General features: G+C 38.7%; 2 protein-coding genes across 10 annotated transcripts in view; one reads left to right on the top strand and one right to left on the bottom strand.

Moving 5' to 3' along the window:
* The window catches only part of SNAP23 (synaptosome associated protein 23), a 37,368-nt gene extending 22,672 nt beyond the window's left edge, over window positions 1–14,696 (top strand). For 2 of the 5 annotated variants that reach the window (XM_030318413.1, XM_030318414.1), the window contains exons 6-9: window positions 3,847–3,879; window positions 9,728–9,886; window positions 11,285–11,429; window positions 13,372–14,696. In XM_030318413.1, the coding sequence (XP_030174273.1) occupies window positions 3,847–3,879; window positions 9,728–9,886; window positions 11,285–11,429; window positions 13,372–13,437 (403 nt within the window). In that variant the 3' untranslated portion in view covers window positions 13,438–14,696. The remainder of the gene's footprint in view (window positions 1–3,846; window positions 3,880–9,727; window positions 9,887–11,284; window positions 11,430–13,371) is intronic. The other 3 variants (XM_030318415.1, XM_030318416.1, XM_030318417.1) reach the window with 3 other exon arrangements.
* Window positions 14,697–16,490: 1,794 nt separating this feature from the next.
* Window positions 16,491–24,037, bottom strand: LRRC57 (leucine rich repeat containing 57). 5 transcript variants are annotated; one of them, XM_030318405.1, is made up of 6 exons: window positions 23,943–24,037; window positions 23,584–23,689; window positions 23,339–23,477; window positions 22,496–22,764; window positions 19,567–19,752; window positions 16,491–18,927 (listed from the first exon to the last, which is right to left on the bottom strand). In XM_030318405.1, exons 2-6 carry the CDS (start codon window positions 23,665–23,667, stop codon window positions 18,886–18,888), a joined length of 720 nt encoding a protein of 239 aa, XP_030174265.1. In that variant the 5' UTR covers window positions 23,668–23,689; window positions 23,943–24,037; the 3' UTR covers window positions 16,491–18,885. The 5 variants fall into 5 exon arrangements, with proteins under 5 accessions (XP_030174265.1, XP_030174262.1, XP_030174266.1 ...); XM_030318402.2 differs by having other exon boundaries at window positions 23,781–24,030; XM_030318406.1 differs by having other exon boundaries at window positions 23,936–24,028.
* Between the last annotated feature and the right edge of the window lie 3 nt (window positions 24,038–24,040).

Below are 24,040 nucleotides of genomic sequence, written 5' to 3'. Positions count from 1 at the left end.
GGTATATAAGATTATATTTGAAAGGGATCATTGTTTTTGGTCACTCCATTATGAATATTTAAATTCTCTACTTACTCTTTGGTAAACCAAACTCCATGGTGTTGACGAATATTCTGTGTATTTCAACCAAGATGAGGTTTTACCTAAGGCAGTCAACCATTATCTTCCCTTCTGTTTGTTAACGAAACAACTTTGAACTTTACTCTTAGTTGAAATGACAGCGTCTGGAAATTGAATGACCACCCTTACTGCTGAGAGAATTCATTTTTGAAGAGCTTCATAAACATTAGTACTTCATCTAGTTGTCTCAGCATTTTTACTTCTCAAAGGAGTTAGGAATGGAGGAACTTTTGTTATATTGTCATACTTATAGATAATTTTTCATGTGACAGCATTCTTAGCCATTTCTACCAAAGAATATAGAATTGTTTATTGGTCAACTTTAGTGTTTTGGTCGTAAGAAGTTAAGATTTGACAGTAGTTTTGTCCATTGGCTTTCTATTTTAAGACAAATCTGTTGACCTGTTTGGACCTTGTTTGACTCTGAAAGCGTATATTTAAATAACTATGACTTGACAGTCAGGGTTTAGCAGATGGTTTAAGCAAACAAGTTAGAAATGCACTAAATGCATTAGAAATGCATTAATTTTTTTTAATGTTTATTTTCGAGAGAGAGACAGAGTGTAAGCTGGGGAGGGGCAGAGAGAGAGGGACACACAGAATCCGAAGTAAGCTTCAGGCTTTGAGCTGTCAGCACAGAGCCCAATGTGGGGCTCGAACCCACAGACCATGAATGAGATCATGACCTGAGCCGAAGTCCGATGCTTAACTGACAGCCACCCAGGTGCCCCATTTTTATCTAAACTCTTAACTATGGATTGTAAACTTTCTCCTGTGTTCTGTGTATCCTCTTGAAAGTCCAGAGGAGAGGGGCGCCTGGGTGGCTCAGTCGGTTGAGTGTCTGACTTCGGCTCAGGTCATGATCTCACAGTTTGTGGGTTCGAGCCCCGCATCAGGCTCTGTGCTGACCGCTTGCTCAGAGCCTGGAGCCTGCTTCAGATTCTGTGTCTCCTACTCTCTCTGCCCCTCCCCCGTTCACGCTTTGTCTCACTCTGTTTCTCAAAAATAAATAAATGTAAAAAAAAAAAAAAAAAAAAAAAGTCCAGAGGAGAAAAGTCTAATGAATTTCCTTGAGATTACCTATTAGGAGAAGAGCAAGAAGAAAGAAGACCTCCCTAGAATGTAGAGCAAAATCAGCTCTGAGTCTAGGGTTGGTTAACAGAAAGAGCAGTGAATCCTAAGATGATCTGATATAATAACAAGGGAATGGAGCTATAGAAGTATTAATTATTAGTAAGTACTACCTCACTTTGTATATTCGAACCAAGCATAGGCAGGATTTTCTGGGACACTGGTGAGAGAGAAGGTAGAGTATGGTCCTGAAGCTGTCTGCAGCCTCTCACCTCTGAGAACCCTTTCTCAGTAGGTCCAGAGAGGAAGGCACTTCTTGACAGATAAGAGTTAAGGTGCTCCTATAACAGAAGGATTTTTCCCTGAAGGGAAGAGAGTGATATTTTAGTTTAAAGATATCCGATTTTAACTGCCTTCCTTGCACCTCTCTCTTCTTATAACATTAAATCCGTGGCCTCTATGGTATCTCTTGTCCTCAGCTCTGTCTACTATTATTCCTGCCAGTGTCTTGATCTTTCTAATTTTATCTGCTAATCTGGGTTTTAGTTAGGCTTATCATATAAATAGCCATAACATGAGCTTCTCAAAGGCAGACACAGGATCGTATAAGGCTAGTGGTAATTCTGGTAGTAATAAAAACTCGATACACAATCTCTTAATCTGCCACTCAGAAATCTGAAAAACTCCGAGAACCAAGTTTTTGGTTTTTTTTTTTTTTTTTCCTCATAATGTGGTGCCACAACCCATTAATTAGGCTATGAAATGTGATGTGAACTGAAACTGTTCATGATCTTTATCACACTTCATGTAAGTGTTAATTTGCTTCACTACAGAAATATCCAGGTATTTACTGATTATGTGGTACTGCTCAAAATGTCTCACATCCAAGGGTTTGGATAAGATTTGTGGGCCTTTTTTTATTAATTTAGGCGCTTATTATTCTGAACACTTTAAATTTAATCCTAACAGTAACCTTAATATGAGATAGATTCTCTTCTTAGCACCATTTTACGTATGGGGAAACAGAGGCACAAAAAACTTACATTAGAAATGGAAGAGCTGGGGCGCCTGGGTGGCGCAGTCGGTTAAGCGTCCGACTTCAGCCAGGTCACGATCTCGCGGTCTGTGAGTTCGAGCCCCGCGTCAGGCTCTGGGCTGATGGCTCGGAGCCTGGAGCCTGTTTCCGATTCTGTGTCTCCCTCTCTCTCTGCCCCTCCCCCGTTCATGCTCTGTCTCTCTCTGTCCCAAAAATAAATAAAAACGTTGAAAAAAAAAATTAAAAAAAAAAAAAAAAAAAAAATGGAAGAGCTGAGTTTCAAAACCAGCTACAGCCACAGCATTTAACTATATGCTACATTGCTTGACTTTGGCAAGAAAAGAATGAACTTGTTTGTTGTTGCCATTGTTAGATGTATTTCTATATAGAAAATGTATTGGATAGATTTGTTCTTTGAGATTTCTTTTGTTCAGTAGTGTTCATTGAAACCAGGTCAGTAAACAAAAGAGACCTGGAAATAGCTTTACTTAACAGAACCCTGTATTAGAAGGGAATTTTAATCTTAGCTAATTTAAAGGACTACCAGGATTAAACGTTAAAATCGTGAATAAGTGTCATTCTCTTAGCTTGCTACTATTTGAACTGTAGCACAGATAGCACAGATCTTTTAAAAGTTCTATTATCTTTGACAGTAACTTCGATAAGCTGTCATTCTTTTTTTTTTTTTTTTTTTTAATTTATTTTTGAGACAGAGCCTGAGCAGGGGAGGGGCAGAGAGAGAGGGAGACACAGAATCCGAAGCAGACTCCAGGCTCTGGGCTGTCAGCACAGAGCCTGATGTGGGGCTTGAACTCACAGAGTGTGAGATCATGACCTGAGCTGAAGTCAGATGCTTAACCGACTGAGCCACCCAGGCGCCCCGATAAGTTGTCATTCTAATTAATAAGAGTTTAGAAAGAAGCATAATTGAAATGGGAAGTCTCATAATAGTAAACTCTCTCGTATCTCAGTTTAACTATTCTCAGACAAGGTACTCTTCTGTCTGAACTTGCCTCTTTTCAGTGTATGCTTATAATGTCAGACACATAGTTTGAAGATAAATTGGTAATTCTGGACCACTTATTAGAGAGCTTCAAAATTGGTACTAGAGATTTTCTGCTGTTCAAGTCTTATGTCATATTGAGGTGTAAAAATTCAGCACTGATTGTTAAAATAAATGCTGACTTATATTTTAGTCAACTTTTGAGTGCCCCTTCCATCCTACTCACTGGTGATAAAAAGATGAGTAAGGCATAGCTCTGGCACTGTTTTATTTGTCATTACTCTTGTTTTTTTGTGTGTGTCTGACCTGGTATCTTGGTAGGTGTTCAATAAATACTTGTTGGTTGAATGTCTTTAAGAAACTTGTTGGCTGATGGGAGAGTTAGACGTATAAAAAGATTTTTAAAAATTAAAATGCAAATAAAATATATAATAGAAATAATGAGGAGAAATCTGTAATCACCAAGAAAAAAAGTTTTAGGACCTCTCCCGTTAGTTTTTGCCTTCTTCATACTAATTTTCATAATTTTAAGTAAGAATATCATCACCCACACATTCTTAGGAAAAATGAAGCATACTCTGGTTTAAATTATTTTCCTGTTTTTCTTTTTATCTAGATTCTCAGATGTTCATTGTTTCTATGAAACCAGGCAGGAATTTAAATGCATTATGTTTTTAGAACTCTAAACCTGTTTCTGTTCTGTTTGACTGGCACTCACTATTTTCTGCATTTCATCCTCTCAATCTCTTCCTTTCTAATCTGCTTACTAAAAATGAAGATTTAACATCAGGACCCGAGCTCAGTAACTGATCAAAGAGAACTTTAAGATGCAGTCTTGTGGCGCAGTTTGAGCTGTTAACCTGCTATCTAAAGGTGATGCTTCAAATGGCTTTTCTGTGCATGTGCATGGATTTTGTGAATTGTGGAGACTGTCTTTAAAACTGTGCTGTGATGTGTAATGTAAAGTGAGTTTGTTCTGGGTGCTGTATGCCAAAAGATGGACTTGACAAAATGATCTTAATTTATAATGCGACCCTTTGACTAATGACTCTGATAACTAAGCTTTTATTAAATAACATTTGAGATTAAAAATAAAAACACCCCTGAAGTTTCTTAAGAAGTTTTAAATAAGTTGATTTTTGTAGAGAATTGCTTCATCCTATGTTCTGATGAAAGGTAAGGGAATTCAGGCTAAATCCACCTTTCTCCATAGGACTTCGATTTCAGCCTATCTTGTTATTTCCTTACGCCTTTCCGGTTCCAGAATCAAGATTTTTTCCTCCTAAAGAGTTGCTTCTAATGATTTGGATTCTCCATAACTTAGGCCACTACCAAACTGGAATTAATTGCCAATCTAGTCATCTTGAATACCATTTGGAACAAGATGGGATATAAACTTAAAATGTTACCATATTTGAATGTTCTTTAAGTAAGGGTTTTCTCTCTTAATTTGCTCTATAGTTCCTATTATGTCATGTGTTAGCTTGCTCTGGTTTCATGTTGAATTAATACAGAGCTTAACTAATCTTAATTTTTTTTTTAATTTTTTTTTAATGTTTATTTTTAAGAGACAGAGAGTAACAGAGCACAAGTGGGGGAGGGACAGAGAGAGAAGGAGACCCAGAATCTGAAGCAGGCTCCAGGCTCTGAGCTGTCAGCACAGAGCCTAATGAGGGGCTCAAACCCACAAATCGTGAAATCATGACCTGAGCTGAAGTCAAATGCTTAACCGACTGAGCCACCCAGGCGCCCCACTAATCTTAATTTTTTATGAGTTAACCCTGTAGTCTGCCTACTGTTTAGTATAATCTTTGACTTCTTAAGTATTGTTTTGTTTTGTTTGGCTATGCGCTTAAGTGGGCTCCACGCCCAGCATGGGGCTTGAACTCACAACCCTGAGATCAAGAGTTGGGTGTTCTACTGACCGAGCCAGCCAGGCACCCCTGACTCCTTAATTTTGGTTCTTTATAGGAACTGTGAAGATGATGGTTAAGCATTTGATTTCTGTCCATTGTTTCTTGCCTTTTTTTTCCTTCCTGTAGCCTGATCACCTAACACACACACACACACACATACACGCAAACACACACACACACACACACACACACACACTTGTACTCATTACATTTGGTATTTAGTTGGTCTCTTTTTGATATGAAAGAACTATAGTTAACATTGAGCTTTTTTTGTTGTTTTTATTCTGTTAATATTAATGTTAACAACCAAAACTGTATAAATTGTTAAAATTACTGTGATCATATCTTGAGACTTGTTTCCTGCTTTTACAACAGCTTCTTTAATTGATTAAGGGATATTTCAAATCCTTATTTCAAACTTGCTATTTTTGAATGGGATTTATCTGGAAAAAAAGTGATAAAGACTATTTGACACCTCAAAACTGACAGGATAACTCTAACTTTCCAGATGGCATTATTTTTTTATTCATTAATGTATATTTATTTATTTTGAGAGAGAGCGTACGCGCACATGAGCAGGGGAGGAGCAGAGAGAGAATGTCAAGCAGTCTCTTCGCTGTCAGCGCAGAGCCCAACATGGGGCTTAATCCCACAAACCATGAGATCATGACATGAGCCAAAATCAAGATTACGATGCTTAACTGACTGAGCCACCCAGATGGCATTCTTAATTCTATCATAATTTAATTGCATTAAATTCCAATGCAATTTAATGATAAAAATGATTTTAAAAATTATAAATTTGCTTAAGCATTTTATTATGAAGTCTAATTGCTTCCCAGAAAGACCATAAATTTTAGTAAGCAAAAGAATTGGTCACACATCAGAATCTTTTCTTTCTTACTGTAGACCAAAACAACCTGGGCCTGATGTTTTTTTATGTAGCCATAATCTAACTATATTCAGCTACCTCAAAGCTAGGGAGTGTTAATGGGCCAGAAGAGTAAACATGCCAGTTGGTAATTGTGGGCTTAAAGGCATGGACTTTTAAGTAAGGATCAGGTTGAGGTTGAAGCCAAAGAATAAAAATATTTGACTAATGCTTTTCAAAGCAGTTTACATCCATTATCAACAGGATCTTTTCACAGCCCTGTGAAGTATTAATATTCACTACAGTATGTTTATTTTATCTTAGTTTTACATATAAGAAAAAGGACACTTGCAATAGAAGTTTGCTTAAGGCTCTACAGCTCTGGAAAGACAGGTGTAGGATTGGGATTCAAGTCAATATACCACAAATCTTATGGCTTTTTAAAAAAATAAAATCTTGGTGTATACTTTTGCTTCCTTCAGATTAATTCCTTACCGTCCCAATGTATAGAAATACTAAGGCAGACTACCAGAGTAACTAAAATACTCTTTCTATAACAGATTGGAAGTCCGTACACAGTCCCTTACCCCTGGCTGGGGAGCTAAATAAGCTTTTGAATTTCAATAAAACAATAATAACAAAAGATTTGCAGGCTCTACTCCATACATACCAAAGCAAAATTTTCAGTGTGTAACTTATGCATCTGTGTGTTCACAGGCATCCAGGTTGCACTGTGCCTAGTCAAGTTTGGGAAATAATTACCTTTAAAGCAGTTAAGACCCTTTGAAGGAAGACAAATAAGATTAAAATCATTCTTATTACTGTTGCTATTGTTGTTATTATTATATGGGCAGCTACTCAACAGTTCCTTAAAAACAGGTAACTTTCAAGGTATTCCAGCTTAGTGGCACAAACTCCAGGGTAGTGGCAAGCGGCAGGATCGACTGGAAGATACTACTTAGAGTGGAGGTGCTGAAGAGACCTGGAGAGGTCAGGTAGATAAAGATACAAAATCAACATCATTTAAAAATCACCTCTTCGTAAACATTCAGGATAGTCCTAACTGCATAGAAAGAGTGCAGTTTTTTCCCCAACTCATTTGAAAGTAAACATGACAATCCCAATGCAAAGCTATAAAAAGAAAAATTCAAAGTCCACTTTTTGTACCTTTTCCCCTTGATATTCGACGAACATCTTCCAGGGTCCAGTCCTCTTAAGGGGAGAAAGGTTTGATAACCAGTCTGATTTTTTGTTTATAACACAGATCATGCTTTAACTGAAACTTATTCACTATATCATGTTAAAACAGTTCATTTCCATCTTAAGCCCCTTATAGCTAATTATGGATGGAAGAATTCTCAAAAGGTTAAAAGAATTTTCAAATCTTATCTTTTATGGTTGAGAAGGAGGTTAGAGCATATATATATATATATATATATATATATATCCCTTGATAGACTAGGAGCCCCACAAATCCTTCCCCGGGCTACTCTTTATGTACTAAGACTAGCAAGAAATAGTCTTTTATTCAGTGACTTGATTCCAGCCCTCACTCTTTTTAACTGTTCTACAATCTGACATCCTGATAAAAGCTGTATGTATATTAATTCTATTAATATTTCTGGTTATTAACTTTCTAATAAATAACGCTGTCAATTTACTAGGAATTACTCTACTTTAGAATTTTGTCTGTGACTTATTAACAACACATAAATGTAAATGGGTTTCACCAAACCAACAGATAATTATATATAAATATTCACTTTAAACAGGTATATCCCACCTTGTTCCAAGATAGATTTAACATGGTTTAGTGATAAATTAATTAAACAGCACAAGTTGGAAATTGATCATGAGAACTTAACGTGGAACCAAGAAAGGCACTTTGATTAGCTCTTTAGTTTTCATAGATAGATTTACCCTTTCATTATCCCTTACAAAAAAAGTAGTAGTACCTTTCTGTAGCATTAATGATAATGGTTGTAGATCTGATTCTAGGTTTGTCAAAAATGAATCCTAACGTCTATTAAGGAGCCACTGTTTCATAAAATCTCTCCTCTGCTTTTATAGTTTTGAAACTTCCTCATCAGCATATTATGTGGAATAAATCAGACACCAATATTATAGCTATACACTACTTTGTTTTTGTTTACAGAAAAGTAAAAATTAAAATTGTGTGAGTGAAGGGGCACCTGGGTGGCTCAATTGGTTGAGTGTCGAACTCCTGACTTTGGCTCAGGAGTTCATGATCTCATGGTTTGTGGGATCAAGGCCTGCTGTCAGCTAGAGGCTGCTTGGGATTCTCTCTCTCTCTCCCTTTTTCTCTGCCCTCCCCTGCTCATGCTGTCTCTCTCTCAAAATAAATAAATAGACTTAATTAAAAAAATAAAATTGTGTGAGTGACAAGTATATCTAGCCAAACAATTGATAAAAAAGTTTTATTTGTGTTATTTTTTTTTTTTTTGTAATAGTCATTGAAAAGTCACTTTAAAAGGCTCTTTTTCTTGCCATTATTACCAATTTGAGTAGTAAATCCCATGGTAAAATTCTGGCTTTGGCGTATCAGTTACATCTAAAGTACATGCTTTTATTTAAGAGGCCTTGATACAGGAATTTTTTTTTAATGTTTATTTCCTTCTTTTGAGAGAGAGAATGCATGTGAGTAAGCAGGGAAGGGGCAGAGAGAGTCCCAGCAGGTTCCATGCTGTCAGCACAGAGCCCAATGTAGGGCTTGATCTTACAAACTCTGAAACCATGACCTGAGCTAAAATCAGGAGTCGGACCCTCAACCATGGGCCACCCTGGGCACCCCAGGCTTATTATTTTTTTTTAAGGAGAAAAAGGAAACTCTTAAATGGAAAAGCCCCGAATCAAAGGATTTGTAATTGCCACCAATGTGGCCAAGATAGTTATTCATTGGCTGTACAATTTGGAAATAATTCATGCCTTTCTTCGTGATGTTTGTTTCTTTTTTAAAAGTTAATGCAAAATTCTAACTTCAAAAATCTGATCAGCTGGAACTATTCTGGTTCAAATAAAAGGGCACCAGGGTTTGAGTATTGCCCATTCAGTCTTCTTTGTCTTCCATCTCTCATCAACTTGTAAGATCCTTCCAAGGAGCCTCTTTATTATTATTATTTTAATGTTTATTTTTGGGAGAGAGAAACCACAAGCAGGGGAGGGGCAGAGAGAGCGGGGGACACGGGATCCAAAGTACGCTCCACGCTGACAGCACAGAGCCTGATGTGGGGCTCGAACTGACAAACCATGAGATTATGACCTGATCTAAAGTCAGATGCTAACTGACTGAGCCACTCAGGCGCCCCCCCAGGGAGCCTCTAAAGGCATCCGAGAACACCTGTCCTAAGGAATTTTTTTCCTCGTATCCACAATCTTTTCTAAAGACTGGCAAAAGCTAGGGGAACCTGAAAAATCAAATAATTGAATTTTCCAACTTGCTAACTGCTTATGAAGATTTCATGGAAATAGTTGAACCTTCAAAAAAACTTTTTAATGTCAGCAGGCTTACACAATTCATCTTTTTTCTATGCCATATTGCAACTAAGCATAGTATAGCTAATCCAGGTCTAACTAGAGGTAGCTTTTATGCTAAGGATGCTAGGGTCATCCTCAAAGTAAAAAGCATTAATAATTCCAATTCTTCCTTTCCTGCTTTTCGGTATCTCTCTACACTCCTGACTTTTATATAGGACAAAGAACTTTGAGTCCGGTAAGGCCTACAAGGCAACATGGGGAGATGGTGGAGACAACTGTCCTAGCAATGTAGTATCTAAGCAGCCAGGTCGAGTGACAAATGGTCAGCCTCAACAAGCAACTACTGGCACAGCCAGCGGTGGATACATTAAACGGTATGCCAGCTCCTCCTGATTTTTTTACCCCTTTCCTAAATGAATGTCTTACTCAGGAGGATGGGTGTTGTTATATACGAACCCTAACTCATCATTTAGAAATAGTGTTTATGCTGTTTGAAAAATGCATTTGAAAATCTGTCTTCTGACAAAATATTGACTGTGGTTCACCTTCGTTGATGGATTCATTTCTCTTTACATTTTTCAGTATTTTCAAAATTACCTAAATAAGCATATTTTACTTCTATAAATAGGAAACTGTGTTTTAAATGTATCATCTAGAGCAGGGGTCAGCTAGATCCCTATAAGGATAACAGTAAAGGGTCAGATAGTAAATACTTCAGACTTTGCAGGCCAGTCTCCATTGCAACTACTCAGCTCTGTTGTAGGGTGAAAGCAGCGATAAACAACATATAAGCAAATGAGCATGGTTGTATTTGAATAAATCCTTATTTACAAAATGAGGTGGCATGCCAGTTTTGGCCTTTGGGCCAGAGTTTTGCAACCTCTGTTTTATAAATTAATTAATTATTTATTTTTAATGTTTATTTTTGAGAGCGACAGAGCACAAGCGGGGGAGGGGCAGAGAGGGAGGGAGACACAAAATCTGAAGTAGGCTCCAGGCCTGAGCTGTCAGCACAGAGCCTGACATGGGCTTGAACTTAAGAACTGCAAGATCATGATCCCAGCCAAGTGTCCCCAGTTAAGCGTCCCCAGTTGGACACTTAACCAACTGAGCTACCTAGAACCCCTCGATTTTTTATTTTGAGAGAGAGAGAGAGAAAGAGCACGTGCACACAGTCGGGGAGGAGGGCAGAGGGAGAGAGAGAGAGAGAGAGAGAGAGAGAGAGAGAGAGAGAGAGAATCGTAAGCAGGCTCCACGCTCAGTGAGGAGCCCAATGAAGGGCTCAATCCCATGACCCTGGGATCATGACCTGAGCTGAAATCAAGAGTCAGATGCTCAACCTACCTGAGCCATGCAGGCCCTGCAACCTCTGTTTTAGAGCAATGGTTCTTTATACTTAGTATACATCATAGTTACCTGGGAGGTTTATTAAAATACAGAATGATGGGATCCACTTCCAGTTTCTGATTCAGTAGATCTGTAGTAGAATGTGAGAATTAGTGTAAGTTCCCACGCGATGCTGTGATCATTCTTTGAGAACCATTGTTCTAGAGTTGTTACTTCTCTTACATGGGCTTTAAGACATTGTGCTTTCCTTGGGCAATGTTTCCATTTTTACTGCAGAATGTTTTCCAAGAATGGCAACCTACATTCCCACAGGTCTAACATTTGCTGAGGTCATTTTTGGTTACTTATTTTTATGAAAATTAAATCCAATTAGTCCGTTTATAATTCACCATAAAAGTACTGAATTAACTGTGTTTTTGTGATAGTATAACTAATGACGCCAGAGAAGATGAAATGGAAGAGAACCTGACCCAAGTGGGCAGTATCCTAGGAAACCTAAAAAACATGGCCCTGGACATGGGCAATGAGATTGAGGCTCAAAATCGACAAATAGACCGGATCACTGAAAAGGTAAACTCTCCTTTGTGCCTCAGAAATTTGAGATATCTGCAGTGTTTTAGTAATGGGCGTCTATGCTCCATACTTTGGGAGAGAACAATAGGAGATCCTGTCCTCCTATCAAAGTCTTACAGTTTTGATGAGGTGGCAGTCCTTTTTTTTAATCTGTTTTGTTTATTTTGAGAGAGTGCGCACACATGGCATGAGCACAGGAAAGGCAGAGAGAGAGGGAGAGAGAGAGGGAATCCCAAGCAGGCTCCGTGGCTATCTGTGCAGAGCCTGACACAGGGCTGGATCTCATGAACTGTGAGATCATGACCTGAGCTGAAATCAAGAGTCGGATGCTTAACTGAATGAGCCACCAGGTTGCCCCCTAAGGTGGAATTTCTAACACATTGAAAAACAATAGCCAAGTTCTCCAATCCCTTGCTCATGGCAGTTGGTTCATTTTGAAACCAAGATCTTGGAATGAAGTGGTTTTATTTAAAATTTCACATATGAAGCTTAGACTCTACTCTGACCTTTGGGAGGGCTATTTTTCTTCCCCCCCCCCCCCCCGAATGAATGAGTTAGCTTTCAGGAATTTTATTTTGTTACTAACAAATCAGTAGGTTCCTGAATCTTCATCTTATGAGTCAGTAGGTGGAAATCAGTCCTGCAGAATGGTTCTTGTGGAGTGGACACACAAAACAGTGTCCTATGAGTAAAGAAAAAGTAGAATTGCCTTTTTTTTTTTTTTTAATTTCACATGATAGAAAAGATACTGGAAGTGAAATTGTGTTCAGTGTTTGGATGTGTCATGTCTAAAAGCCATTTCTTGTTACTGTTATTTTATTAAAAATCTCATTGTGCTTTAAAGATGGGGTGAATTTTTAAACTTAGCTCTGTTGACTCACTTAATGGTGGATTTCAGTGAAGCAAACAGTGGTTCATGAGATGCTTTCAAAGCTGTAGTGTGGGTTTAGGCTACATATCACCCATCTTTTTAATTCACATATTGATATGGATGGTAATATATCTGTTACAAAAATCTTGGGGAAAATTCTTTCAGTCTCTCTGGGTTAGAGCTAGAGTAGTCTCAGATAAGATTCTATGATTCATTGGGGCGCCTGGGTGGCTCAGTTGGTTAAGTGTTCAACTTCAGCTCAGGTAATGATCTCATAGTCCATGAGTTCATGCCATGAATCAGGCTCTGTGCTGACATCTCGGAGCCTGGGGCCTACTTCAGATTCTGTGTGTGTGTGTCTCTCTCTCTGCCCCTCCCCTGCCCATGCTGTGTTTCTGTCTCAAAAATAAACACTAAAAAAAGTTTTTTTAATTAAAAAAAAAAGTTTTTATGATTCAGTTCAGGGGATCCCACAAGGTCCAAATCTGTAGCAAAGAGTATTGTTAATTTCATTGCATCTAAAATGCCACATCTCAAATGCCACTGATTATAAGATGCATCCCAGTTTCAGACATATTAAACTATGAAAAAATGTTATGGAATTTATGAAATACTAGCCACTTCTTCTGTCATGTCTTTGTCATGTTTATACACCCAGTTTTCCCAAATGAATTTCATATTCTGTCTCTTTTTTTTAATTTTTTTTCATGTTTTTATTTATTTTTGAAGGAGAGAGAAAGAGCATGAGCAGGAGAGGGGCAGAGAGAGAGGGAGACACAGAATTCAAAGCAGGCTCCAGGCTCTGAGCTATTAGCACAGAGCCTGATGCGGGGCTCAAACTCATGAACTGTGAGATCATGACCTGAGCCGAAGTCAGATGCTTAACCGACTGAGCCACCCAGGCGCCCCTCATATTGTCTCTTCTTGCCTACAGTGAGATTTCTAATGTGACTTCATCTGTTTCCTGAATTTTCTCAGTGTATGAGTTACTCCCAAGTATATGAAATTTAACTTTTTTAGAGCAACTTACCTTGTAACATAATGCTGTTATCTTTTTCTTTTTTTCAGGCTGACACCAACAAAGATCGTATTGACATTGCGAATGCCAGAGCAAAGAAACTCATTGACAGCTAAAGATGCTGCTGTACTTATCATTTATTCACTTCTCTAGCTCCTCCTTCAAAGTCATTACCTTTTTAAAGTTTGAAGTTTTGGTCCCATGCTCTTCTAATTACAAGATAATGTGCAAGAAGGGTTAGGAGTACAGACCCCTATTTTTTATGTTCTCTTTTCCCTTGAGGGTAGACTACTGCTCAGCCTTCCTTCTAGTATTTTTTTTCCCCTCAGTTTATACTCTTAGATTGGTTTTTGTACATCATATATAGTGTTATTTTTCATCCTTCCCATTTACTTTAGCAGGTTCTTCTGCTTTCAAGATTTGGAAGCATTGCCAAAGACAGCCATGAAAAAGGAAGCTGGAGGCAGGGAGAGGGGCAGCAAGAAGGAGAAGCAAGAGATAAGAGGTTGTTACCTCAGGAAAACCTGCAGGCCACAAAGCAAAAGTTGCAAAGCCACAGTAAAGATTTAGTTCGGTTTAGTTTTTAACTTAAGTTGCATTTATTGCCAATTTAGGCTAAGACTTGGTTTCAGAGCTTTTATGCACAAAATTTTTGTTATACACAACTTGGCAACCTCTACTCCAAAAAAAGAGAATTAATTTTCTTAAAGTGAGCTTAGTTTCTGAACTTTTGGTGATTCATGTATGTACATAGATTCTGTGATCGCATTTTATATTGCACCATATAGGAACACTTTGTATAAAAGAATGGCTTTTTATTTTCACATTATTAGTACTATCATGGTCCCATTACATGCCTATTAACCTCATAAAATTGTCATTAGTTTTTGAAGAAAAAATATGTAAATATGTATGTATAACAGGATTTCTCTCTAAAGCAGGGCTTAAATTTTTTGGAAAGGTTTGACAAAGTGTATCACGTGAATTCAGATTTACCTCAATGCCAAGAATTATGTTTAGATCGAAAAAAAAGAAACTTGTTTTGATCTCAGGTAGAAAAATAGTTACATTGCTTTGAGTTTTTTGTAGCTTTAGACTTTACAAAAGCTAGAATTTATTCTGTTTAAAAGTGATTTGGAAAATAATGCTTTTGGTTTAATTATTGATGATTGCACTATCACTCAACTAGCCTTGTGGATTGAATTATGTCCAGAATCACGTTTATTTAGATCCTGAACAGTGTTATAAGAATCTGATTGGTATTTGTCACCTTTATTTAAAAACTAGTGTCTGTACACTTCAGAGCTATTAATGTGGATTGGTTTGACCAATAACCACTGCTTGATCTTTACAATTAAATTTTATAACTAACTAATGGAATTGTTCTTTCAAATAGGTAATGTGTTTCTGTGACTGTTTGGTGGAGGGATGGGGAGAGGGGGATCAATAATTTCACCAGTTCTTAACAAACTGCATAAAGCAAAAGTCCATAAATTAAGAAGCACTCCAATGGAAAGCTGCCTTTAGCACCTTTCCCATCTTTTGTACTGACATGACTTTTCTTCCTATGACTTGTCATGAGGTTCATTTTAATTTTTATTAGTCTCTCATTCGAGCTTAAATACACCAGTGATTGAAAGGATGTTTATGAGCTAGAACTATGACCACTTACTGAAGATTATATTAACATGAGGACATTCATAGGCTAAAGAGGAAAATATGTAAAGTGATACTCAATCAGGCACTCTGCATGCCAGAGGAATAGTTTGGCTGGGCAGGTAGTAGTAAATGTGTAAAGTAAGAAGGTATAAAACACTGGGGATTGTGCTATACCTAAATGCCCTTTCTTGGAACTTAAAAAAAAAAATTTGTTATTATGGCTAAAGGCAATAGTTCTGAGAACACCTAAATGCTGCCCACACAATATAATTAGTTAGAAGGCACTCAACTTTGTCTGAATTTACACTCTTGCTACTTGCTGAGACTGCAAGCCCATTTCTGTGCCTCAGTTTTCCTTGGCTATAAATGGGGATTAACAATTCCTACTCCATAGAGTTGTCACAGGAACTCAGTGTGCTATTATGTAAAGTACTGAGAGCAGCACCCAGTGAACGTAAGAGCTTAATAAATTATAGTTGCTATTCTCTTTTGGGTGGAGCTCTTGGTGAATCCCTTTGTAATTTGATGAAAGACATCATAGTCTATCTCCCCAGAGAAATAGATAAACACAGATGTGAATCATGCATAAATAAGAATCTTGCATCCATGGGTCTTGAAAGCCCATCTATGGATCCCAGGTTATAAACTCTTCCAAAGCTTCTGCTGAGAAAGAAGAGGGATTGAGGCCATAGAAATTAGGTCCATAATGCACTAGAAATAGATGCTATTGACTTAAAAAGACTTCTCTGATTTTCTCATGTAACATTATCTGGAAACTTGTTTTCCAGTACTTTTGAAAGGCAGTAACTAAAAGTGGTTAACACAGCTCTAGAGTCTGACCACCTGCTTTGAAATTTCACTTTGGTCATTTACTTGTATGACCTTGAGCATAACATTAACCTACAACTAAGAAGTTCAAAAATAGTATTCTCCCCGAATATATATATTTTTTAACAGTAAGCTCCCTCTTCGAGTCTCCAATCTTATAATAACAATTATGTTTATCCCCAACAGTTGTACCTATTTTTTCTTCGTTCACACTTCCTTCATCCTTGTTACTACACTTCAACTCTAGATCTTTTCATGTCATGCGTGAATTATGAATCTCCTAACCCAAACATTCTTATTTTTAATTTTATTTTTGAGAGAGAGAGAGACAGAGCATGAACAGGGGAGGGGCAGAGAGAGGGAGACACAGCATCTGCACAGAGCCTAACACGGGGCTCAAACCTACTAACCGTGAGATCATGACCTGAGATGAAGTCGGATGCTTAACCTACTGAGCCACCCAGGTGCCCCAGGGGAGAAAGAGAATCTTAAACAGGCTCCACACCCAGCACAGACCCCAACGTGGGGCTTGACCTTGAGACCACAACCCCGAGCCTAAACCAGTAGTCATGCTTAGCTGAGTGAACTACCTAGGTGCCCCAAAATTCATCTCTTTACATGTTATTTTCTTTAGGTCACTCTTACTAAAATTCCAGGTTATCCAATTACATTCCTAATCAGATTTGTATTTTTCAGATTGGTATTCAAGTTCCTTATTCTCTAGTCATTTGTTTTTATCCTTTTAAATGTAGTTATTTGCTGCAAGCCTTCCATTTCTATATAACTTAACTTCTATTTTAATGCCTTACAGATGAAATAAATGGCAGCATTTATTGATTGCTTACTCTGTTGTGTGCACTCTGCTAAATGCCTTATGTATCTTTTTACCATATCCTCATACTTGAAACGTTAGGAGGTATTCCCCATATTACAGATGGGAATGAATTGCACAAATTCACAGAGGTAGTAAATGAAATACTGTGGATTCAAATCAGGATCTTTCTAACTCCAAGGCCCATGATCTTAATATACTACAATGACTTCCAACCAAGCTCTAAAAAAATGTGGGTGACTTAGGGCTGGTGGCCAAACTAGAATATGGGTCTCCAGACCACATACTAGTAAACCAACTTCATTATGTCAGCTCATAGTTAAGTCTAAATACTTGTGCACTATAAATCTGAGCATGTTACTTTACATAGCTCCTGCCCACAAGTAGCTCGTTCGAACAAGGGACAGATGAATATAGAATGTGAGAAGTGCTATCATAACAGATGGGGGATTAATTAATTTGGCTTAGACTTAAAATGGGTTTTAGAGAGGAGCATTTTAGAGAGGGCATTCCTGACTGAGCAAACAATGTAAAGGCAAATTACAGGAGAGACCCTGCACTGTGGGTTTAAGGAGAATAATCTGGTGTGACTGAGCAGGCACATGAGAGTGAAGAAGGGGTATCTGGAAATAAGGCTGGGTCCAAGTTATGAAAGCTAGCAGTCACTGATTCTCAGGAGGGATTTTTTTTTAATTCCAATTAATAATTAAATGGGGACATTTAAGTTATTTATAAGTTCTGATTTATTAGATGTTAAGTACTGATAAAAAAAATTTAGAGAAACATTGTTTAGTAGATCAAAAAGGTTAAGCATTAAAGTTTATAAAAAGCCAAACTCAATTGCTAATGATAAACTGGCAGCCCATCCTTCCCCATGATGAGAAACAGAAAATAACATGGAAAATAGAGAATATCCATATCAGATTTAGGGTCAGAGAGACTTCTTCATATAGTTTAAACACTAAGCTGTTGTGATCTATTGGCTTAATGGTTAAACTAGGTTTATAAAAGAAGAACTGACAATACACGCTAAATTGCCCTGAGAAAGACAAAACCTCAGAAAATTACAGAGTGGTAGTTATCTAAATGTTCATGTCAGTAACAACATAAAATCATATACCTTTGTAAATTTTAGTTTCTCAATAAAAACATGGTTCCAGTACTGCAAAATGAAATGCTTATCGGTCACATGAAGGCATTTCAGTACTCCTGCGACCTTAACAAGAACATGAAATGTTTCCTAATCACTTTACTTTCAAACAAAGAACCACATACAGGTTAAATTTTCTCCTGTCTTCTTCCTTTGATGGAAGAAGGATTAACCCTTTCTCCAGTCAAAGTTCATTAAAAATTCTTTATTTAGTATATTCTCTCACCCAGAGAATAAGCTTTATAAACATAGTTATTTTAAAATATTATACAGATAGTTTTTTGATTGGTAATTTGATTAGAATTATAAATACAAAAAGGGAAAAGGATTACCAGAAATAAGACATTATTTCTAACAAAGTTTCGGGAAAATCTTGATTATTAAAACCCTTTGTATCTTACAAGTTTTGCATATATGGTTTTTGCTCTTCAAAGCTCTCTACCAATAAGGCACCTGCAATAGTAAAAAATTTGCTACTGCAGCCTTGGGGACACATCTCTTAGTGTTGTATTGGTGCTTCTCTGACAGTACACTTTTAAACAAGACAGTCACATATTTATGTACATTCTAAATTCCAAGTATAAACACTGCAATTGAATTGATGGACTGAAATGAAATCATAAATCCTTAGATTAACCATAGTAGCCTCTCACAAATTATTTGAATTTCATAAAAATACAAAATGTTAACACAGGTGGAATGGCAGTCAACTTTATGAAAGCCCATACACTGAAACTAAACATGAAATTTCAAGCTGTGATATGGAGTGATTCTGTTACCGGGTAGCATCCCTTCACTGTATAAATAGCAACTAGCTACTGGTTTCTTAAAGGCAGACTAATGATGGTTTTGATGATCAACATTGTCTCTGCCCTATCCATGACTCAAAATGGAAGGCTCTTATTGTCTCTTGATTTCTTTTAGCTTACTTAAGACGAGTCGTGGAAAGGAAAAAGATCATTGAGCAAAATATAATCTGGAGTATCATCTCCTTACTGCAGATAATCCTTGACAACAACAGGAGCCTCTGATTCAGCCAGATTGCAACAGATTCCAAGTCAGTGTCCTATATGGTTCCCATGCTCCTGGAGAACATCATGCAAACTTCTTCTTAGTGGCCGTGAACCTCTCCATGTACTAAAAATCATGAAAGAAAAATATGTGGTATCTTGGCATAAGCGAAAATTAGCCTTTTTTTAATTAGGATTTTTAAAAATTTTTATTTATTTTGAGAAAGCGTGTGTGAGAGAAAGCAGGGGGAGTGGCAGAGAGAGACAGAGGGAGAGAGAATCCCAAGCAGGCTCCACACTTAGTGTGGAGGCCCAATGTGGGGCTTGATCCTGCGACAGGGAGATCACAACCTGAGCTGAAATCAAGAGTCAGACTCAATCAAATGACCCACCCAGCCACCCTTAATTAGGATTTTATATGATGATTTTCACTTAGGTTTTTATTGGATATGTTCTTTTTCATTCCCTGCAAAATCAACCTATTGTAAATGCAAATATAAAACACATAGTTTGGGTTGTTTTTTTTTTTTTAACATATATTTTAACAGGGACACTCATCAAAAAACAAAGAGGCTTTACAATAAGCTGTCTGGAGGAAAAGTGGTCTTGGCACAATACCATTTGCTTCTTAGAATCCACCTCCAAATTGGGGAATAAATCCTGTTGATGTAAACAGGATTATGCATATATCCTGTAGGTATACATTCATGGGGGTTACTTCACTGTCCTCATCTCTGGGACAGAGATGAAGTACACTAATACATACCTTATCATAGCCTTCCAGTTCTCGAAGTTTCTTTATTTCAAAAAGGTTGCCTTCCACAGCAAGCAGACAGATCTGGGAGTCACTGAGGATGCTCTGTGGAAGCATGCTGAGCTCAAGACAGTTCTCTTCCAGGCGAAGAACTTTAAGACGAGGACAGCAAGATATCTTTACTGAGATCTGAGATATCTATTGAACAACAACAAAAAAGAGTCATAGGAAAAAGCAAAAGCACTACTATAATGGTTATTATTTTTTACTAAATTAAAACAAAAACGTGACCATTTGTCCTAGTTCTTTCTTTTACCGCCTCCATTTTCTCACTACCTACTCACTCCCGAAGCCTGTGTTATCCAGCTTCTGTTACTCCTCCTCCACTTTTTTGGAAAAAAGATGCTTTTTGAAGGTCACCAGTGGCTTTTTAGAAACAAAATGTTCTAATAAAAGCACTGTTCATTATAGGAAATTTGAGGATCACATAAGTTTAAAGAAAAAAGTTATCCAATCTGCCATCATAAACATTTTGGTGCATTTACTGCCAATGTTTTATTTGTACATAGATGCTGACCACTATACTACCAAAGCTAAGGTTTCACTGTACTCATTCCCCATTGGATTTGCTACCACTTCTTTGAAACTCCCTTTTGTACCTAAGAACTAGGTTTTTCTTTTGAATTATTCCTGGTTTTTGGCTGCCCCCGCCTTGTTCCTATGAACATTTTTCAAGCAGTAGTCTCTAATATTTAATATTTGATCTTTTTCAAGTTCATCCTTAAGGATCTCTTCACATCCTTAAAGTTCATCACTTCTGTCAAGACCTGAAAGTCTGTATCTACGTTCATATCTGCTCACGTCTACTCCTATGAGTCCAGTTTTTAAAAATTTTACGTTTTTTACTTTTGAGAGAGAGACAGAGTGTGAGTGGGGGAGGGGCAGCGAGAGAGGGAGTCATAGAACCTGTAGCAGGCTCCAGGCTCTGAGCAATCAGCACAGAGCCCCATGTGGGGTTCAAACTCACGAATCATGCGATTCAGACTGAGCTGAAATCGGTCACTTAACTGACTGAGCCACCCAGGTGCCCATGTGTCCAATTTTTAGTAAAACATTTCTATTTGCATGAGTCACCATCGTAATCAACTCAGCATGCCCATTCTGCGTAGCTCTAATCTTCTTTTAGGCACTCAAGCAACTGTCTCTGATTCATTCACCTCTTTTTCCCTTTAAATGCTCCAAGTCACCAAATTATATTTACTCTGCCTGGTATCATTTCAGACCATCACATGGGAACTTGGTAGAAATGTAAATTCTAAGACCCAACCCCTGACCTACGGAATCAGAAACACTGAGGGTGGGGACCCAGTGATCTCTTCACAAGCTCTTCTGGTTAATCTGGTGCACACTAAAATCAGAACCAGTGATTACAGGGCATCAGCCTGGGTGAATGGAATGAGTGTGCAACCAGTACTTGTCGCTGAACCATGTTTTTCCAAAAGTTTTTTCAAATATAATTTTTCTCCAAAAATCTCAAGAACGTACAAGAGTAAAGGAAAAGGTGAGGCCAATCTCCACAGAGACAGACTGAATCTCATCATAATGTAAGATTATTACAATCTAGAACAGTTTTGTACAATAAAGCTTCGCAGTGATTGAAATGTTCTATATGTAGCCAATAAGGTAGCCACATATGGCTTTTGAGCACTTGAAATACGCTAGTGGCATCAGATGAAATTAATTTTAAAATCTAAATGAATTTTAATAGCAGCGTGTGACTGCTGGATTGGACTGTGCAAATCTAGAAGTGTAGGCACCAAAAAAAAAAAAACTAAAGGCCACCTAGTCTATGTTTAATGCTTCACTAAGACTTATGTCTAGACCAAAGATTATTTCTCCAGTCAGATGCATACTAACCAAAAAGTTTCCAAAGTAATGGAAATAAATTTCAAATACTACAATTAAAGCTGTACAACTAAACAAGGAAATGGGCTATTACCAGAAAGCCTGTTAGGGGTGACTTTTCAGTAAAAGCAGGACACACTTGACAAAGATGTCAAAAAAGGGACAAAGAATTATCTCTGTTGTCCAACTCCAAGAACTTATGAATTAAAGCCTTTTTTCTGGGGCGCCTGGGTGGCGCAGTCGGTTAAGCGTCCGACTTCAGCCAGGTCACGATCTCGCGGTCCGTGGGTTCGAGCCCCGCGTCAGGCTCTGGGCTGATGGCTCGGAGCCTGGAGCCTGTTTCCGATTCTGTGTCTCCCTCTCTCTCTGCCCCTCCCCCGTTCATGCTCTGTCTCTCTCTGTCCCAAAAATAAATAAACATTGAAAAAAAAAATTAAAAAAAAAAAAAAATAAAGCCTTTTTTCTATTCTACCTGACATAGCTCCTTGCTGGATGATTAGAGGCATATTTGGGGAGGATCTGAAGAATTCAAGATTTATGAGACATTAGTTTAACTTTTGAAATTATCTCACCCCATTACCTATCCCACTCTTTTATTTTTATTTTTTTTTTAATTTTTTTTTCAACGTTTTTTATTTATTTTGGGACAGAGAGAGACAGAGCATGAATGGGGGAGGGGCAGAGAGAGAGGGAGACACAGAATCGGAAACAGGCTCCAGGCTCCGAGCCATCAGCCCAGAGCCTGACGTGGGGCTCGAACTCACGGACCGCGAGATCGTGACCTGGCTGAAGTCGGACGCTTAACCGACTGCGCCACCCAGGCGCCCCTATCCCACTCTTTTAAAAAACACCTACACAACACACCCAGTGTCTCAACTAATTCCATGGCACTTTGGCCTTTAAAATTAGTACAGACTATAGACGGCACCTCTCATCTAGCCTCATACCCAGCTCTACAATTACAGTTTAGAGAACAACAGATTATACAGGAGACTATAACCCACATGCTGTAGGAAAAAACTCTTAAGCTCTAGACCTGGTTCTGGTTGAGATTGAGTTCGATGACCTGCAGCTCCCCCACTGTGTCAGGTATGCTCCGAATCTGGTTCTTGGAGAGATCCACCACATCCAAGTGCCTTAGGCTACAGAGTTGTGGTGGTAGGGCTCGCAGCTGGTTCCCAGAGAGGCTCAGGGTCTTGAGGGCTGACAGTTGCCCAAAGGTAGATGGTAGCTCTCTCAAGTGATTGTTGTTTAGGCTTAGCATCTCTAGTTTTTTCAGATTGCATAACTCATCAGGAAGAACAGCTGGCAATGAAAAAAAATTAAAAACCTGAATCTGATACAGCTGAAAAACACCTTTGATGAAATTTATAAAAACTATATGACCACCTGATATACCTCCTGTTAACACATATAGAACTCCTACATGTTGTGCCATTTTTAAGTATTGCATTTTTACCAACGCAGTCTTCAGAAAGTGAGGGCGCCATCAAAATGCAGGAAAGCATTTATGCATATATTGGGCTCATTGTAAAGGGACCTCTGCAAAATCCGACGGCAATTTTATGGGATTTGTAAGGCCCTCCCCTTCCCATTCCATCCCCCTTTCTAAATTAGCAGCAAAATTAACTCTGTTTACATTACATCCTAAAGACGATCTTCCCTTTGAAGTCCAAATTAAGCCAGTACCAATCGTTATACCACCAGAGGAGGCTTGTAGGTGTAATTAGAAGAGATAGCTTTAAGGACTCTGACTTTCTCCTGCGTCTTGAGCTCTCAGAACGGTTTCATAACAACAACAAAAATCAGCTTGTAAGAGAAAACCACCCTTCTTAACAGCTGGTCACTAGCAAAAGCTTCCCAGGCGCCAAAGCCATACTCAGTTTGTTGTTGTTCAAGGAGAGGCTCTTCAGCAGAGTGAACTTCCCTATAATCATAGGCGGTAGGCTCTCAATCTTGTTGTTGGACAAGTCGATGGTCCTTAGATTGCTGGTCAGCTTCTGCAACTCTGAGGGGAACTGGAGAAAGGGGTTCACAGCGCGGAGAATCCCTCACCGAGTAACTTCACCGCCCCCGCCGTCCCTCTCCCTTTAAATTCCCTGGTCGGTCCCCTCCCAGTCTCACCTCGGTCAGCCCACGGTCCTTAAGCTGAAAGACACCAGTTTTCTGCGCGGTTTCCACATGAGCGCGTAGGGCACTGTTTCCCATCCTAGGGCCGCGGCTCAGGTCCCTGCAGGAAGGAAGCACAGCTGTCACCGCTCAGTTCAGACACCCAGCCACCCTATTCGCCTTTGGGCTGGGTCTCGTTCCCAAGCTGTCACCTCCTGCCGACTCCTAGATCTTGGGGGCCAACTAAAAGTGGCAAGGAAGAAAAGGGAGAACAGAGAACCCGACCACCAGGTCCAGCAGCTTTCACAGCTATTCCGAGGTTGGACGCCGCTGGAGCCTACGAATGATCGGAGAGCGCCGGACTCGCCTCCTACCCCGCAGCTCACAGTCGGCTCAGCAAAGGAAGACCCGCGGCCCGCGCTCTCCCGGGATGCGCTCCCCGGGCTTCCGCCCGGGAAGAAACGCCCTGTGA

The sequence above is a fragment of the Lynx canadensis genome, chromosome B3, assembly GCF_007474595.2.
Source record: "Lynx canadensis isolate LIC74 chromosome B3, mLynCan4.pri.v2, whole genome shotgun sequence".
NCBI lineage: Eukaryota > Metazoa > Chordata > Mammalia > Carnivora > Felidae > Lynx > Lynx canadensis.
The sequence above is the reverse complement of the archived record's forward strand: the minus strand, read 5'-3'. Positions and strand labels throughout refer to the sequence as shown.